Raw genomic sequence first — 19554 nt, 5'->3', positions numbered from 1 at the left:
CTGTGACTAATTATCAATGCCTTTAGATACCTGTATACCCAGAGGTTCAGGAGCACCCCATTATATATTCTTGCGATCAGTCTTTTAAGGACGCATGTTTAAAACATGAATGTCTTTTGTTTACTGTAAAAGCCGTGGGCATGGCAGGTTTCTTCATTAAGATATTAAAATTGGTGGATGGTTTTTTTTTCCTATGACATCAGCCAACAGCTTGAGGGCTGCAGATGTGGGCTCTGAAAGCCTTACCTACAGAGCCAGATAAGCTGCACATCAGTGAAGCTCACAGTACAGTGACACTGTGCAGAGAAGCAGCCTGAGGCCAGAATTCACAACTGAGGAATTCAATTATTCGCCCTCTAGTTGCAGTAGTGTGCACATTTCTTAAAACACATTCTCATTTGTCATTTCTATCTTTTTTTTATATCTCCTTGCACAAAAACCTCTGGGTGTGAAAATGTCACTTTTCGCTCGGTAATCAGTGATATAGAGGCCCTCATGTGTGACAATGTTAGACCACTTTGTGCTTTAATTAGACATCATAAACAACTTCTAAAATGCCTCATGCATTGAGCGAACCACTAAAATGATATACTGGTTTAATACAGTAAATGTAAGCCTATGTGAGCTTCACAGGTTGAAACATATTCAGTATACTGAAAAATAAAACAGTAAGTTATTTCATATTAAATATTCATATTTATGTTTTACATTTATCAACATGCTCAAAGCATACTCATATCTGAAATGCAGACTCCACGTCACACAGATGCAATGTCTGTGCAGTTTCAGTGTCACCCATTGCTTTCAGTGATAACACTCATTACAAAGCCCCAATGTTCGTTGAAGTTCGTAGTGCATGATCGTCTGGGAGCTGGGACACTCTTCATTTAACTCAGTGGATTTCTAACCCTCAGTGGCCGGTGGATTTGTCCAGTGGATTACACTGCTGCACCCCTCACAATGTCCTGGAGAGGACAGAGTTGATTCTGCTATTCTGCACATGGCTGGATGTCTGCATTGTCTTGTTGTTCTGAGTGCTCTCATCTGCAGCGCAGTTAGGAAGTGTCAGTCTAATGCTTGTTTCAGCATAGCGCTCTAATTGTGCCCTGTAGTGCTGTTCAGTGCTGCCCGACTCGTTGCCTCATTTCCTCTGCTATATGCCTGATGTTACCTTATTACTTTATACTTTATTCAAACCACAGCACAATTCAGGACTGCTGTTTATTACTGAATAAAAAAGATTAAGCAATGACAAACTAAAGGGGTCAATCAGAATTTACAGAAACATATCCCTTGCATTATTTATTGATCAATCTCTTCTAGACAAAAGACTTGTTTAAACTATAATTGCAGAAGGCAGATCCTGCACTGTACTGTAATGCCTTGTTAGAAGCAACATTTTATTTAAATAATTGACGTGCAAAAAAAATGATATCTTTCTTTATAAAGAAAAACATTAACGTGAATAATGAGCAGTTGTCTAGAGTCATTATACCATCAATTTATCAGCGGCATGCCTGCGTTGTAGTTATGAAAAGACATTGCAAGGTTTTAGGGGGACTGCATCTTTTCATGGTTAAGCCAGTATTAATTCCCCCTCCTATCCAATTGCTGATAATGATTGCTTTTTTTTTTCTTTTCTACATGCCATGCAGTGACAGATCAGACCCCATAGTGAGGGAGACCCCATAGTGAGGGAGATTAACAGTGGCTTGATTGGATTACAGCACATTACATCCAGATCAGATGGAGAGCTCTGGTGCGTAACAAGGGCTTAGCTCTTGGACTTGTTTTTAACTGAGAGGAACAAGCTTGTTATTCACTGTCCAGGCAATGGGCTCTGGCTTGCTAACGTGCTTCAGTTATTAGATGCTATAATTGTGTTTCACTGTCAAGCTTAGAGGGCATTGCTATTACGCAGAAGTATAAGTGCCTGCATTCTCCAAATAATGTTGTTAGAACAAATAAGTCTGAAATTTTAAACACCATCTGGAAGTGGCATGCCTCTAAACATGAGTTAATGTGGCTGTTAAAAAGACAAACTCGTATAGCTCCCTGAACACAACATGGTGCAGAGTATTAGTGTCACACACTGGTAAAAGTTATTGCAGATCCTTGAAATGCTATTGCTCAGCATAATGTGTGAGGGCACTAGGGTTGATTTCATGGTGTCATAAAAGACAGCTTGGAAAATGGAGTGTATCTATCTGAGAAAGTTTTAAAGCAGGGCTTTGCGTAGCAGATTTACATTCCATATTTTTTTTTTCATTTAATTTTACAGCTGGCTGCCTTTTTTGAATTGATTGATTTAAAGTCACTGATGTCTACTCAAGATTGGGAGTGAAGATGCATTTTTACTGTGATAATATAGTATAGGCTCAAACAAAGGACGTTCTTTTACTGTGGCTCCACAAGCTTAATCATGTTAACTAATGATTTTTGTTATCATTTTTCTTGAAGGATCAATGATACAAGAAACCGAGACCTTTATCCGGCTCTCTGTTCTTAGAAAGACTTTGCAAAAGGCAGACAGAGCAGTTTTGGCTGCCTGATATGCATGCATAGGTTGTAAAAGTAAAGTCAAGGTCCAGTTAAAATAACCAAGCTGAAATTAAATTATCCAGACGATCGGGTGAAATCCCCTTTTATTTTCACAAGCCGAAAAAAATCATAAACTTGTCTGGTAAAATGAAATCCCTTGAGTTGCATACCAGACCTCACCCTGCTGAGTACTTGAATAACGAAATGACCTTACTATTAAAATACTGATGATGTACCAGATCACACATTAATACATTTTTGTTTCCCATCTGCCCCGGATATGACATGATAGCAAACTGTAAATGAAGCTTGTGTTTTGATTCGCAGTTGCCCTTTGTGGAATGTTACATAGCAAGAGATGGTATCATACCCAAAGGCCAGCAGTTATTCAGTTGCAATGAAATGAGTGTGAAATAAAGAGTTAGGAAAACAGAAAGGGGATAATATCTCCCCCACAGGCAATTTCTTTTCAACCCAATAACCTAATAGAATTTACTTTTTCCTTAGGTTACCGATGAAGCGTATTCTTTTCCTTCACTTTAACAAGCCTGGTTTCGATTATGATAGCTCCAGGATATCATTTATTTTCCTATTACAGCAGGACTGAAATGTGTGATCACTGGACCACGGAGCGAAATCACTGTTGTTCTCTTGGTGTTGTCTCTTCTGTGCGTCTCTGCAGGGACAGTCTGTACTAAATTATTCTAAACAAGGATGCAATGGTACTACAATGTGAAATGGCAATGATAGTAAAGGACAGCTGAAGCAATGTGCCACAGTGGTAACATTATTATATTTTGATATATCAGTGGTATCACAATGGCATGAACCAATGCACACTAGCAGTCTATTGCTGTACTGATCAAGACCAGTAAATTGCACTACCATATCAGGACCACTGTGAAATATTTGTTCATATTTATGTTGCTTTAGTCTGCTGATGCTGCTGCTTCTGAATAGAAACTTGAATGAACCCACAACTTACTGATTTATTGATGTCATTTTGGTCTCAGGATTAAGATTCCACCTTCTTCAATGGTGTAAACTACACCATTAAAAACATGCAAGTCTGCAATAATTCTATTTTCAATTCTAATTCAAGGGGGCTAATTTTAACAGGTACAAGGAATGTTTGATCAACCATGGCGGTACTGGTGTCCTATAATCACACAGCGTTTCTGTATAATTCCTGATTAGCAACATGAACAGGAAAAGACTTGAAGCTGCAAACAAAAATGTTAATTGATTAGCCCGCAGACCACTCATTTGGGTATTCAGCTGAGCCAAACAAATCGGTCAGTCTTCATTAGTTATTCAATTACTTGCTCATTCAACACACTGCACACTCTAGGAAGCTGCTGTCATTTATTTGAATAACCAGAAAGGCTGCATGAAGGGGTTCTTCAAGTTCACCAGCTCCTCCTTATTTTAAGACTGGTGATTAGTCTTGCCTTTCGATTTTAAATTTTTTTTTTACAGCACTGTTTAATAATGTCCCTTGATTTCTCGTGATGATTTTGCAGGGTTCTGGGTTAATAGCTCTGGGATTAGAGGGAAAGTTAGGCAGAAGCTAGCTGAAGTTTGTTGTGCACTGTAAGCACAATTAACCTGTCAGTGTACTCTGAAAGAGGGGCTATTCAAAAAACACAGTGTAAAAAGCCAGAAATCCTGTATAATTTTGAGGTAAAGCTTGACAACAAAGGTGTCTTTCATGACAAGTTAAATGGCACGCTTCATTGTCAAATCATCGCCGTTTGAATGGGGAATGTGACGCGTTTGGTTTTGTTATATAATTGTGCAACACACTGCAAAGAGCCTGAAGCTTGAAGTGATGTTTTAGCCCTGCATTTTGCATGCAAACCCAGTGAGCTTTGTGTTAAAGCTGGTTATATTGATTTCATATTTCAAAAATCCTCAGAGCTGTCCTCTATGTCTAATTCTATTAATCCCTGCCAGCTGAAACAGGCATATCCTTTAAGGCTTTTTATTCAGCTGTTTAATTACAATTTGAATGTATGTATCAAACAAACCTTAGGGCACAAGAAACATGGGTCTGTATTTTCCACTCTAGGTGAATTTTCCGCTCCATAGCAAATATTATAATTGGAGCCACCCTGAATTTATTTATACATCACACATCACAAATACTGATTCAGAGAATTACTTCTATCAGGTTATCATTATTAATGCAGTTCTTGTGTGTGAACATGAGATATGCCCTGTAGAATAGCCAACAATTACACAATAACAGCTTCCAAACCTTACCTGGTTATTAAGACACGTACTGTACATCTCCATTAAAGTAAAATAAAACAGTGTGTATTTGAATTACATTGCACTGTGATTGTAACTGATTTCCTATTGATGTGTAGATAAACCCTTTTGGAGAACAATTGCCACACAAAACAGGAAAACACAGCGATACAGAACACACAGCGTGTCTAGCAATCAGAAAGGGTTTGCAGACCAAGACGTCCCTATAACCTGTCATCCCCAGATCACAGCCCTTCTTTTCGATTTCATTCTCAGCCACAGATACGCTGATTCACACTGCCTGTTTTTACTCACACCCTCCTCGCTATGCCATCAAGCCAGTAATGGAAAAAAAAGGCATCACGACTGTGATAAACTTGACAGCTTTCATTGAAGAAAGCATAGCTGCTCTGACGATATTGCTGGCAACAAGGTGTTCGGGTGAGGCTCCACAAAGTGTCAACAGAGGATGTGGATTGCAGAACAAGGTGTGATCATTATTAACAACATCCTGTATACAGATATGAAAAAGACTTGGACATTTCTGGTTTTATTTTATTGCTATTATGAAATACTGACTGTATTTAAACCATTAAAAGAAACCCTCTCTGGCATTTTAGCAACTAAAGTAAATCACATGCACAGTTAAACACGCTGCTTGTGTGCAACAGATACTAGAAACTGTATTGAGACAAAACCAAATCAATTCCAAATCCGCTCTCTCATTTTTGCTATGAGATACTGGACTGCTTTCCGAACTGAAATCTATGCAACCATAATGGAAAAGTGCAACTGGATTGCCTGTCTCCAGCTGTTTAATTGTGAGACTGAGAATCCCAAACCTTTAGCAAGACAGCAGCTGCTGTTTCTTTAGCTTTATCTAAGAATATACGGCTCACCTCAGAAGATGCACCTGCTTTCTGATCACATCACTGCAAGCTCATTCACTGCTTTGAGCTGATGGATTTAGAAGGAATGAAAGAACTCAAGAGCACACCTGTTTAAAGGCATAACCAGCCAAGTGGAGACATTACAATTTTTACAAACTGTTAGTTCTGGTTTTTCCAGTTACACAAGTTCATAAACACAAATAAACGAGCCACTGTGTTGCCATTGCACGTCCATTAAAGATCCATAAGCTAAGGGCACGCTCAACTTATTCATTTCAATTTTCAGTCCCCGGGGGTTATTTCCAAATTCTGAAGCATAAATAAAAAATGTAAGTGCAGTATTTTCAAAAAGCTTGTAATTGCCTCCGTGCCCGATAGGCACCTTAATGCACTAATCAAACCAACACATATTAAAAAAGAGGGCTGAGTTCAGGATGCCTGCATATCCTTTACTGAGGAGTCTACTGAAAATCAATCTTGTTTATTTTGTCAGCAGTGGGTATCTCATTATTGCAGTGGGACAGAAAGGGAGAGAGTATGGTCTGTAAATCATATTGGAAAGGTTTCACAGATGAATAGCTTTATTCATAAAGCATTAACGCACTGGTAAGTACATGGTTTTTCTATGTGTGGACCCATGCATTTTAGAGTATTGTAATGTCATGCAATACAGACAAAGCTTTTGTAATGGACAGTGTATTGCTCTTAAAAAAACAAGTTCATTATGAAGTAGAAACCAGTTACCCGTCAGTTGCTTATCAGATTTATTTTGCTGAAATAGTTCGAGAAGAGATTATCGCTTTATTGCAATCCCTTGTCCCATCTCTAACTAAAGCAAAAAGGAGGATGTGTGGTCCAGTGGTTAAAGAAAGGAGCTTGTAACCATGAGGTCCCCGGTTCAAATCCCGGCTCACTCACTGTGTGACCCTGAGCACATCACTTAACCTCCTTGTGCTCCGTCTTTTGGGTGAGATGTTGTTCTAAGTGACTCTGCAGCTGATGCATAGTTCACACACCCTAGTCTCTAAGTCGCCTTGGATAAAGGCATCTGCTAAATAAACATATATTGAAATGAAAATGACAGGATGGAGTGATTTTGCTGGTTTTATACAGTTGAAATGATATATTGCTCTCTCACAAAACATGACCTTAGGTCTCATCCAAGTACCAATGCAAAAAGATGATGGTAGAAAAAGATGCAGATACAGCAGACGAATAAGAGAGTTTGTATAATACAGATGCATCCAGCAGGAATAACTTTAGCATTCTGACGTGTTCTATCTGCACTCAGATGTTTATTCAATTTTAGCTTTATAGCGCTGTATGCTGATCTAAAGAACAATTGATGTCACAAAGACTTCCACTATTGTGCTGGGAGGCTTTTCTGTACTCTGCAGTGTCCATAAACACACGAGAGAGAAAGAGAGAGAGAGAGAGAAAGAGAGAGAGAGAGAGAGAGAGAGAGAGAGAGAGAGAGAGAGAGAGAGGAGCATAGAAGTCTTGAAACCTATCTGGTGGAGAGCCACAATCCCAGTAGAAAAGGATAATGACACCGCTAGCGCAGTTTGATATCTCTCTCTCTCTCTCTCTCTCTCTCTCTCTCTCTCTCTCTCTCTCTCTCTCTCTCTCTCTCTCTCTCTCTCTCTCCTGTTTTAAACATTCGGTGAGGGATAGCCACAGAGTAAATGCACAGGATTTTAAGGAAATGAGCAATGCCGGTATGTGCCTTAGCAATCCTCCCCCCCTCCTTTTTAATGCTTTCCAGAATAGGCCTGTGTTGCTTCAATTTGCCAAATATTTTTGGTTGGTAGGGTTGTCATGGTAACCTCTTTAATATTGCAAATATTGTGTGTGAGATGTTAAATCAAGTCCTATCGCATTGTGGGCATTAATGATTCCAGAGTATTTTTCAAAGATAAACTTCCAATACAGAAACCCTAAAGAGGCTAATTTCCAATACAGAAATACTACTGTGTGTTTAATAGTTATGGATAATTTGAAACCCAGGTCAAGAATTTGCACACATAGTTCTCTTAGGGGGCGGGGTTTTTTTGGGGCGGGGGTGAAGGAACAGTTCAGTCTCCTTGGGCACTTTTTCCGAGATTAAGCTGGCAACGGTGCCGAATGAGTGCTGGTTTGTAAGGGGGAGCTTGTAATATGTTTCATTATGTGAGCTGCGAAGAACACAGACTCGTTTCACCTGAAAAGTAATTGCAAGTGCTTGAATCCATTCCACCCCCTTGTCATCTAGCTATGCCATATTGTTTTATGACCACATCTCTAGTTTGGGTTTCTTTCTTTATCGTGGTTGGCACATTATTAAGAATGCCCCCTCCCCAAATGCCTGCTTTAGACAACCTTCAGAATTATGCAAAGCTTGCCACCTTTTTCATCCCAAATGAAATTTTCGCTGCGGACGCTCCAATGTCTATTTTTGGAAAGTGCAGCACACATAAATCACTGCACTGTGTTAATGAACATCCTGTGTGACTTCGGGAGGTGGACTGTACATGGCTATGAGAGTCATGTAGAACTTTGTACACTGCCTAATAATAATAAACAGCAGGCAGATACTAAAAAAATTATTTGCTCCCCAGTGTGATCTGATCTTCTCTCCATTATGCATAATCCATAAATTGTAATGTGACTCATTCATAAAAAATGTAGGGCACAATTAAAGGCATATACACTGCAGATGGTACAAACTCAGCTTCATTAAAAAAAAAACTGGATCGGTAATATATTTTAATGAAAGTGCTTTATGTGCTTCATTAAAAAAAAAAATCACCCTAGTTTAACCAAAGTTCTCAGTTTGCTTGTCTTACATTCTGGAAGTGTCTCGCTGTTCACTTCCTAGGACAATTTAAACCCATTAGGATGCTACCCCCTACCACATGAACGTCAACCCATGTCAATTCAATTCAACTGCCCAAAATCTTAGTTCTAAATCTACTGTTTTGGCATTCGCTGCAGTTCTGTGGTCTGCTCATGGTTCTTCTGTATTCCAATGACATTTTATTCTGTAAGGTGTTGCCTATGAAAAAAAAAAACACCAGAATATGAATGAACTGCACACCCTGCAGGCATAGACCCACAGACTTTCACAGGTCTTTTTATCCAGCATCGTTCTGCATTATTCATTCAACTATACTTGCCACCAAGTCCTAACGTATTTAATCTACATATTGAATCTAAAGCAGAGCGTGAGTGAATGTGCAAACTAAGAGTTAACGGATGGAGAAAGAAAACTGCTTATTGCTGTAGAGAAACAGATGACTGAACACTTGATGCTCTAGCAAGCCAATATTATTATATATTATTATTATTTGTTTATTTAGCAGAGGCCTTTATCCAAGGCGACTTACAGAGACTAGGATGTGTGAACTATGCATCAGCTGCAGAGTCACTTACAATTACATCTCACCCGAAAGACGGAGCACAAGGAGGTTAAGTGACTTGTGCAGGGTCACACAATGAGTCAGTGGCTGAGGTGGGATTTGAACCGGGGACCTCCTGGTTACAAGCCCTTTTCTTTAACCACTGGACCACACAGCCTCCTCAATAGCTTTGGACACTGATTAACGAAGCCCATTCCGTTCTGCTATAGTATCAGGAGAAAGGAGGGGGCTGTATGTTCCTAGATACCAAAGAATTTCTAAATGATGTTCTTCAGAGGGCTGCATTCATCATTACTTTTTTTTTATCTGCCAAGAGTAATAAAAAACCCAATTTGGTGGAAAATACAGATTTGGGAAGGGATGAAACGGGACTGATGGATTGGCGAGGCAGGGGATCTTAGGTGTAGGTGACAAAGATAGAGCGCTCCATTGCTTTGACTTCAAACAGCATCAATTGATATACATTAGTTCCTGTGCTGTAAGCTTGTTCTAAAAAGGTAGTACAATTTTCTGGTAGCAACTTATGGCATGCCTAAAATGGCTGTCTACAACCCAGAATCTAGAACCTATAAATGTACTTTACATTAAGTATGTGCATAACTTCGGAAACTATGCATACTAACCTTGTAATTATGTGTAGGTACACATGTATTTACTAAGTAACTACTATGTAAATACACAGTAATTAGAGATGCTCAATGTAAAGTGTTACCCATAAATGTAGAGTTGGTGGGACTGGCAAGGTTGAAAGATCCCTTAAGATTAGGATTCTACAGACAAGCAAGCTTAGTTAAAGACAGATTTGTATGAAAAATGATAATACATGATAATTAATTCAATAATTGCAAACACTATAACATGAAAAGGGATATATTGTATATACATAAATGGGGTAACATTTATTCCTAAAGATATGACAGCTTTGATCTTGCAGGGTCCTATAGAATATATAATTCAGTATTCTTTTTTTCCTCAATATCTATCTCTCGCTCTCATCTCTCACATTAACGACTGCTATTATTCAATGTCTTGCCGAGAAAAAAGCTTCCATTAATCAAAAGTTATATTGTAAAACGCTCTGAACCTTGGACAACCTCCAAAGCTGATTCCACTCTTCTCCAATGGACGCCAATTACAATTATCTGACACATAAGTGATACAAAGGGGACTGACAGCCCAGACCTGCCTGGTACAATTAGGCAGCTCGAAGGCAGCTGGTCTCCAGTGAGACAGGTGAGCAAACAGGTCTGGATGGGGTGTCTGCTGGGCATTTTAAAGGTGCTGAGGTTGGTGTGCAATATTCCTTTAGGAAACCTGCTTGAGTATATACTGAAACTAAAGCTGAGGGAACGTGAAGCCCTTTTTCAGGAACAGTGGCTTGAAATCTGGTTTGAGGCAACTTTGCTGTATCAAACCCCGTTCTCCCCTGGTGTGCCATGCAGTGGCCTGAAATCTGGCTTCATGTTCCCTTAGCTTAATAGCCTCGTCAGATGTGGTCATTTTACCCAATCTAAATCTTTCTTTATCACTTTGCTCCAGTGAGTTTGGTCCTAAAGTGAACAATAAAGAATTGAGTTTGTACTTGTTAATGTATGGACTTCCTGAGTTGTTAATACCTGAAGTACTAGAGGCTAATAAATATTTCTAATTAATATTTCAATTTGCGATTCTAATTATTTCTAGTTAATAAAAATGTACCAATTGCAGCCAATGGATATACTGTAAATAAAGCTGTTAAAAATGCTCCAAAAAATTACAAAGTAGCCTGTTCTCAAATGAGGACAATGGCACTTAATGGGTTAAGTAGTATAAGAATTGTGCATTTAGAAACATGTTTAACCCCATTCCAGCACAGCATTTCAGTATTTCTCCAGATATCCTTTATCTTGACTTGACTTGACTGAAATCCAGGCGCTATCAACCTTGATATTCTTAAAATCATATTATTTGTAAAACTGGCATGTTCTGACACTAGTAATGATGTGATGTCATGCTTCAGTGGATCCATACTATTGAGATACTATTGGTGTAAAATATGAAAACGTCAGCCTTGCCAGCCTGCCAATGGCTCATTGCATTGTAGCTGCCCCTTAGTGCAGAAGCATTGCCCATGTAGTCCCACTACAGTGTTGAATATGATAAGGGTGGCACATAGTAATCAAGAATGCAGTGTTTATCCAGGACTAGATTGGGCTGCTTCCCTATGGAAAGCTGTGATAGTCTTTGGAGAGAGGCTTGCATTATAGTTTTGCAGCGACGGCAGTTTTCATGCAGTCGAAATGCTTCTCCTTGCTTTCAATGGTATATTTTAATATCTGTCTCTGTGTGTGTTTTTTCCTCCCCATTGCATAATCTTCACATTATTTTAACAAGGTAATAGAGAGATTTATCGCAGTGTTTCTGATGCACAGCTCTGCTCTTGCTCTGTACAATCTCTTGAAGTGCCATTATACCTCCTCAGGGAACAAATCCAGCATCTCGCTATAAAAAAAAGCATTTAACTGGAAACAACTTGTCTGACGAAGTTAATATAAAATGTTTATAGCTGGTAAATGGAGACGCAATGTACATTGAGATAGCTTGGTTTGTTGAAGCCATATCTCATTTTATATATACATATACTTTCCCTTGACAAAGGCAAGTTAAACATACCGAAACATTGGTAGATTTTCTAATGCACAGTAGACAGATTGTATATTTGTAACAAGGTTTACAAAGCGCGGTCCTCCTAAATAAAGTAGAAACATGATGAGGCAATTCTATATGAGAAACGTGTATGTCACGTGATTGCCGGGGTCATAAATAAGGCCAAGGGCCGTTAGCTGTTAGTTATTTGGTAAACGCAAAAGCTTAAACCACAACTCCAGCTCAACAGTTCCATAGTCTTTCGCTAGGGGGTGCAGTTTATTTGAATGCAGGCCTGACCTCTTCAATATCCTGTGCAAGGTCCCATAGGAAACAGTGGCGAGTGAACATGCAGTGTGCAGAATAGAGTGTGGCTTTTAATTATGTTAGCATAGCGATTTCACATTGCCTCGTTGCAATTCCCACATGACAAGGTTCAAGTGCAGGAAATTGGTGCTTTCTTTAAAAAACATAATTGGTATTTTGATATCCTGGTACTGCATATGTTATATTAACTCACTGAAGGGTTTCTCTGAATACAGTATATACTGCTGAAGATAATAAAAGTACACTGGTATGCATGTATTTATTCATTGGAATGCTATCTATTGTAGAAAGAGCAAGATGTGAATGAATTCTTTTCAGTGTCTTATGCTACTTATCTTTATATCCAGGCGCATTGAATGATGTTGGCGTCCATTATTATTATTATTATTATTATTATTATTATTATTATTATTATTATTATTATTATTATTATTATTATTATTATTATTATTATTTATTTCTTAGCAGACGTCCTTATCCAGGGCGACTTACAATTGTTACAAGATATCACATTATTTTTACATACTATTACATTATTTTTTACATACAATTACCCATTTATACAGTTGGGTTTTTACTGGAGCAATCTAGGTAAAGTACCTTGCTCAAGGGTACAGCAGCAGTGTCCCCCACCTGGGAATGAACCCACAACCCTCCGGTCAAGAGTCCAGAGCCCTAACCACTACTCCACACTGCTGCCCACCTGTCTACTGTATTTGCTCTTCAAAAAGTACAAATACAAGAATGCGTTGAAATGCAGTTGTTTTTAATAGATTTTATATTGACCACTGTCCAGACATTCATTGGCTGGATTATAGACTTTGTCCGATACCATACAACGTGACATTCCCTACATAAAACATTATCTTCTGAATAGTAATACGGGTTCTATTGCTTTGTAGTCCCATACTCCAGTGCTCCTTCCAATTGAACGGATATTGATTTTCTTTTTGTCTAGATTGCTCCTGTAATTGGTTCCACCAGAATTCAACAGGGTTTAAAACAAACAGTGCTAGCGATGAAACCCTGGTATGGAACCCAGTCCACAGACCTGGACTTTCTGAGAGGACCTGCAATTAAATACAGTATAGCTCTCCTTAATGAAATGTAACCTTCAAACACGAATAGAGTATGTATTTGGCTTCTGCTGAATCAGTGAATCATATCTCCATACCGCTGAGCGCTCCTCGTCTGTCTGCATGTGACCGTGCCCCCACCCCCCCAAGCAAATATCACTGCACTCCGCAGCATTGACACCGGACACAATGTTATAAGAAAATGAAATGCTTCTTAGTCATCGGAAAAGGTCCCTGGTGTTCTGTTATGATTGATAAGTGCCTTCCTTTAGGGAAAGAACCAGAGGATCATTTTTGATTGCCTGATCATCTCAGTGTACAGAACATAGACCAAGAAGCTAGCGCCTGTGGGCAACTGTAATGTATACATCATAAGTGACAACAGCTACCCCTCACCCTCACCCTAACCCTCACCCTAGAAGCCAGTCAACATTTTCAAAGACAGTAAGAACTATTGCTTAATAACATCATTATTTACCTGGTCTCTCATTTTCCTATATAAAAGACACAAACATCACGGTAAGAGCTACTAAGGAACAACATTTACTGATTGCTCCTTCCAGATAGCCACGTACAAACTGCAATAAGCCACACGAAGCAGAAATTGGTTACCGAGTGACAAAGATTGAGGCTTGTAAAATTCCCAGAAGAAAACTGGCTTCCCAATAACTCAGTTTTTCCAATGACTCGCATGTTTTCAATCTCTCTGGGCCTTCCATCAAAGCGATTAGTAGTGGTCCCAATTGAAATTTTGTTCTGCTACAAATGGAAATAAATGCGGTTTGATTTCAAATTGCTTTCAAATCAGTCCTGGTAACATGGAAATGGAGCAGAAGCGGGCATGCACAGTGTCTCTAGTAATTCAGTTTTATGTCTCATAACACCCCCCCCCCCCCCCCCCCCCCACCCCACCCCACCCCCCCATACAGTCAAAAGAGCAATAAAACAACAAGCTCCACACGAAGCCCTCCCTCATTCTGATGAAGCTCTTCAGTTTCAGATTCTTTTGTGTGCGGGTTCCTTGTCTACAGAGCTAAATAATGACATTTCGCCTCATTCCTGCCTCGGCTGAGGAATATTGAAAGGGATTATGTACCTTGTGTGAGTTGATTTTACTGGTCCTTCGAGGGGTGAATTGCAGTGTTTTCAGCAGGTGGGATGAATGTGGAATGAGGTCCGTGGGAGATTAGTCAGAAGCACAGTCAGTGAGATTGCTGTAGAGCTTTAAGACTGCACCATGCTGGACGAGAGAGAGAGAGAGAGAGAGAGAGAGAGAGAGAGAGAGAGATACATTATTATTATTATTATTATTATTATTATTATTATTATTATTATTATTATTATTATTTATTTCTTAGCAGACGCCCTTATCCAGGGCGACTTACAATCATAAGCAAATACATTTCAAGTGTTACAATACAAGTAATACAATAAGAGCAAGAAATACAATAACTTTTGTTCAAGCAAAGTACAAGTGTGACAAACCACAATTCAATAATACAGCAGATAATAGTGATAGTTACATCAGGATATGATTAAATACAAAATACTACAGGTTAAACACTTGGCAGATTACAGTATTCTGAAGTACAGGATTAAATGCAGTAAAATAGGTGGCAGATAAGAGCAAAATAAAGCACATTTAAATACATACATTACATGCTCTCTGTATTATCTGTCTAGGGGGACAGATGGAGGCTCAGGTGGGGTGCTGTGATGAGGGTAACAGTGTGTGACGGCAGAGTTGATAATCCTTATAATTCAGAGCTCAAGTTATTAACCTTTAGGGACCAGGGGGCAATGTATCAAATAGAAGGACCCTCTTCATTTTGTAGCCACGCCCAGGAGAAAAAATACTTTATTACATCATTAGCGTTGTCTGGGTCACTGTGCTCAGTCTATGGGATAGAATGATAGAATTCTGTATTTTCCATATACTCGATGTATTCATTTTGTTACTTGGATACGTATTATTATTATTATTATTATTATTATTATTATTATTATTATTATTATTATTATTATTATTATTATTATTATCTCTAATCATTTGACTCTGGTTGCACGTTTAAACTGGGCCATTCTTTATTGATTGTTTTGCCTTTCCCTGCCAATTTTTCTATCGATCAGTTATCGGCTGACTGGTCTGAATCCAAATAAAACCCAGTTTCTCAGTAAATTTATTCTGTGTATGTCGTACAGTAGATGCTGCAGGTTAACAGCTACTGCTTGGGTTGACAGAGCCTAGGGAACTTGGGAAGGGGAAGCTGTGTCAGAGTTGAGACCTTTGAAAGTTCAGGACAAGGGCTTTGTTGCACTGCGCTGCGAGGAGTCCATCTCTCCTGCCTGTTGTCAAAATCCTGCAAGCTCTCGCCTGCACTATGCAGCTTTAATAAAGCAGAATTATCACCAGAGGAGAAAAGCAATGCCGCAGCTTTTTAATGTCTTCTGCTAGGGGAGCTGGGAACTAAAATAAACAGGGGGGAGGGTCAATGTGAATCTTGCGCTGTTCTGTAAAATGACTTTGGTTGGTTAGTGTTCAGTACAACACAGGAACATGCAGTCTAAATAAGATTCAGCATTGAGAAGCATACAGTTCAAATGCTGTATACTGTTAATTTGTGGGGCAATCATGTTATTGCTTTCTATATTCTTCCATTTAGCCTTTTGGGAAAGAAAACTGACCTTGTTGACGTCCAGTTTGTTTACATTCCCCTGGGGTCGTCGTCAGGACAATAGTGCCCTCCCTCCTTTAAATCAGATTGACATTATGTCCCGCTGTGAACCACAAAGGCTCCCACTAGTACTGCATTGACCTGACACTGTTGTTCTGCACATGTTTCAAGACCAGCCGATCGCAGTAGTTATAGAAGCCAAGCAGGGAAGACAATAAACACATAATAATGGCTTTTACTCACACGTCTTTTTACTGATTGAATTTTAAATGCAGAAAAACAGCCAAAACCAATGATACCAGCTTGTGTACAGTATCCCAAAGGCAACATAATCCTAGGAAATGAATATTACTTTAATTAAAAATCTAATAATATACAAAGATCCAGTTCCCAGCCACAGTGCTCATCCCAATCAGTGCAGCCAGTTCACTGCATATGGGAAAAGTGCCAGTTATAGCGATTTACTGGCTGAAGCTGGATCTGTCTCGGGCACTACTAAGCTCTTGCAGGGACCCCTTAGTGTTGTAAACGCCAAGCAGGTTATTTTCTAATTAGTGGCCGAATGGCTTTCGGTGCTACACAGTATATGAAAGAAAATTGCATTTGACGTTGTATCTGAATGTGGAAGCGCCACTGTTGGAATGGGATCAGGACCCTGCCTGTTTAAATACCATGTCTACAAACTGCAGTCTGTCCAAGCCAATCTACCCAGAGCTAGAGCCAGCGGTCTAACAGGTGTAGTCAAAAGCAGCATGGATTGGAACAATCACATGTGCAAAGAAGCGTTATATATATGTGTGTGTGTATATATATATATATATATATATATATATCCACTGAGTTGCTGACAGGCAGCTGTTTGCTGCAGCATTTGTATTGAATAGCGAACAGAACAGCGGTAGCACATTTTAATTTAGACATTGCAGATAAATGTCAGAAAAGGACATGCTTACAGTGAGCTATAAAACTCTGCGTTCTAACTGTAACCCCTTTGTATTAGCAGAGCCTATTTATAGCAGTGTTGCTCTCTTTGTTGTAGCTATAAATACTGGATTGGAAGCAGTTTGGCGTTTGCTTCTCTGCTGAGGCCCTCTAGGGGTCACTGCTTGCAATTAGCTTTTCCAAACGAGCTGCTCCTCTCTCCCTGGGCTCTCGGCCAGGCCAGGCTTTCATCACTTCCCATCTCCAGTGAACCAAAAAACCTCCACGGAGATGTCATTTTCCTTGCAAACATAACAGCATCGCGTTGAAAGCAAAACTAGTTTAACCCTTTGCAGAGTCACCATGCAATAACAAAAGCTCAATAGCAGTATCATTATATTACACTTCCCCCTCTCTGGGGTGTAATGACAATAGCTTCAAAAGCTTTCTTTACATTCGTCATTGTAGTACAGTACAGTACAGTACAGTTTAGTATAGTATAGTATATTACAGTATGGTTGTGGAGCCAATAGAATGAAAAGGTCACATTCACACAACTTTCTGAAATGAGGAAACCAAAGACCGTGGATCATCTAGGATTCCACAGTCAGCCCTGAATTTAGCTTAAAAGCAGGTCGGAAACGGCTTTAAGAAAAATGAATAGGTGCACAAACTGGCTTTGAAAATGAAAGTCAGGATATGTGTGAAAGAAGCCTTTCATTTCTTTTCCACTTGAACATCTGCATTTTTTAAGCCCTTAGTGTTTCACTGTGTTGTCTGACTGTGGGATCTTATGGCTAACATAATGACTGGTCTTATTAAAGTATTATTACAGTCTTCAAACCACGGGGCGGTACTAATCTGTGGTTACCTCTTTATACAAGGTCTTTGTCTGTCTGTTTATCCGTAGAGTGTAAGCATCGCAGTGCAGATGGAAACTGATGCTCTCATACATTCTGAGGTGTGCTGTTTTGAGGTCAGGTGATGTGTCTTACTACAGAGCAATATGGTGCCCATATTTCCCTCAAGACCACCAGAGGAAAGTCCCTTCCTCTGTATTTCTTAAAGAAATGATTTGGGATCAGATATGTGTTGGAACCTGCACAGCCCTTGCTGCCTGTAGTGTCCTCGTTTCATTTTCAGAGAGTAGATGTGGTTAAAATCCCCTTTTAGGTGCTAGTGTTTGCCTTTGATTCAAAGAGTGTTCTTTCTGTCTGTAGTGTATTTCACTCGCAGCTGCATTCTCTGTGCATCTCTCATTAATGGTCCCTTTATTTCAAAGTGTCTTAATTGTTCAGACTGGAAGAGCCCTGGGCTTTCAGTTCTGTGTAGTGCTGAGCTCGGGGGCTGTGATTTATGAATTGTTTTTGACAGACAGCGATCCTGAGAATGTTCTGATTTCGTTCAGATCAAAACCTTTTTCACCCTACAAAATCTGTTTTCAAACGTGTTAGTTTATCCTTCCTTCTTTTTTTCCTGACAAAACCATGCTCTTCCTTCAAAACAGGGGACTGTGCAGTTATAGATTGCACTGTATTCTTCTGTATTATAAATGCATTCATTCAAAGATTAAATAAATATCCGATGCTTTTTTGAATTTTGAGAATGCAGGTGTGCTAGTTTTAACTTAAGACTAATATACAGATTTCTTCTTTATAATTCTCCAGAGATGAAAGCCAAGTGCATTAACCACCTACTTTATCTAACAGCATCCACATTCATTTCCCATTTAGCTTCACTGAATGCTATGCCCCAGTTGTTCTCCTAAATGCTGAAGATGCACTAAGAACTGTCTGTCTTTCAAACAGTGTGTTTCTAAATTATACAGTGTGCATCAACGCTGTGTGCGGTACTGCACAGTGCACACTCACAGTAAATCACAGCAGCTGCTTGCTCCGTGCAATCTTCCCTGTTCCTTTAACAGCCCGTTACCCCAGGTGGTGTGGGGCAGCAGCGTGCATGAGGGACTGCAAGCGACTGATAAAACCCGAGAGCCTTCTCCGGTGCAGTCTGCTACCTGAGCACTGCTCCAGCCAACACTAGACCTGATTTCAAAAAGACGATGCCCACACTGAGACATGCCAAGGAGGAGAGACAGACCTCTGAGATGACACCCCTGAGGCACTCCGCTTCTCTCTCTTTTCTGTGTAAAAGAGGATCCCTTGATGCTCCCAGAAGCCTGTAACTAGATTTTATTTCTGTGGCACCATGGCAGCTCTATACTAGGAGATGGAGGAGGATTTAAGTAACATTAGGCTTCTCAGCCCAGAGAAAGGTAAGATCTGTTTCAAATTCTACATTGAAAAAGAACAGCGTGACTCTTCTGTTAATGCACTCCCGCTAGTTAACAAAAGGACCCTAATAGGGCAATATTGTGTACAACGCTACTTCTTACAATTTCCTCTCAGGCATAGATGTTAATGTCAAGTGCATGATCTGCTTTATTCTTTGAATAGACTTCTCAGGTCAGTCAACTTAAGAGAAATGGGATGAAAAAACAAGGCTGGTCATTTTGTTTTTACTGCTCCTATAAATGAATGTTTTACATTGAATGATAGGTATGACACCTATGGGACTGCATTGTAAGTCTTTCAAAAAATAGGAGTTAATTAAAGAGAGGGTGGGACACTTATATTTGCATATAGCTGTGAAAGAGAAATAATTAATTAAAGATAACAGCATGCTGATTTCTGATCACACCAATGACTCTCTTCTATAAATAAAGTGTTATATGCAGTGAGTCTTTCTTAAAGCAGCAAGTATATATAACTTGTTTTTACAAGGCTTACTTAATCTAGCAAGCTGGTACCTTAACAGAGTAACTGCTTTCTAGCAATGGGGATACTGT

At 39.4% G+C, this 19554-nt stretch overlaps 1 protein-coding gene across 3 annotated transcripts in view; it reads left to right on the top strand.

Moving 5' to 3' along the window:
- The window catches only part of LOC117426093 (1-phosphatidylinositol 4,5-bisphosphate phosphodiesterase eta-2-like), a 105831-nt gene that overhangs the window by 21081 nt on the left and 65196 nt on the right, over nucleotides 1-19554 (top strand). The window contains exon 1 of one of the 3 annotated variants that reach the window (XM_058993063.1): nucleotides 18846-18981. The exons of the other annotated variants lie outside the window; for them this stretch is intronic. Within the exon in view, the coding sequence (XP_058849046.1) occupies nucleotides 18936-18981 (46 nt within the window). The 5' untranslated portion in view covers nucleotides 18846-18935. Of the gene's footprint in view, nucleotides 1-18845; nucleotides 18982-19554 lie in introns of those variants that run through there. 3 annotated transcript variants of the gene reach the window in all.

The sequence above is a fragment of the Acipenser ruthenus genome, chromosome 20, assembly GCF_902713425.1.
Source record: "Acipenser ruthenus chromosome 20, fAciRut3.2 maternal haplotype, whole genome shotgun sequence".
NCBI classification, from domain to species: domain Eukaryota; kingdom Metazoa; phylum Chordata; class Actinopteri; order Acipenseriformes; family Acipenseridae; genus Acipenser; species Acipenser ruthenus.
Note: the sequence above shows the minus strand (reverse complement) of the source record. Positions and strands in the feature narration are given on the sequence as shown.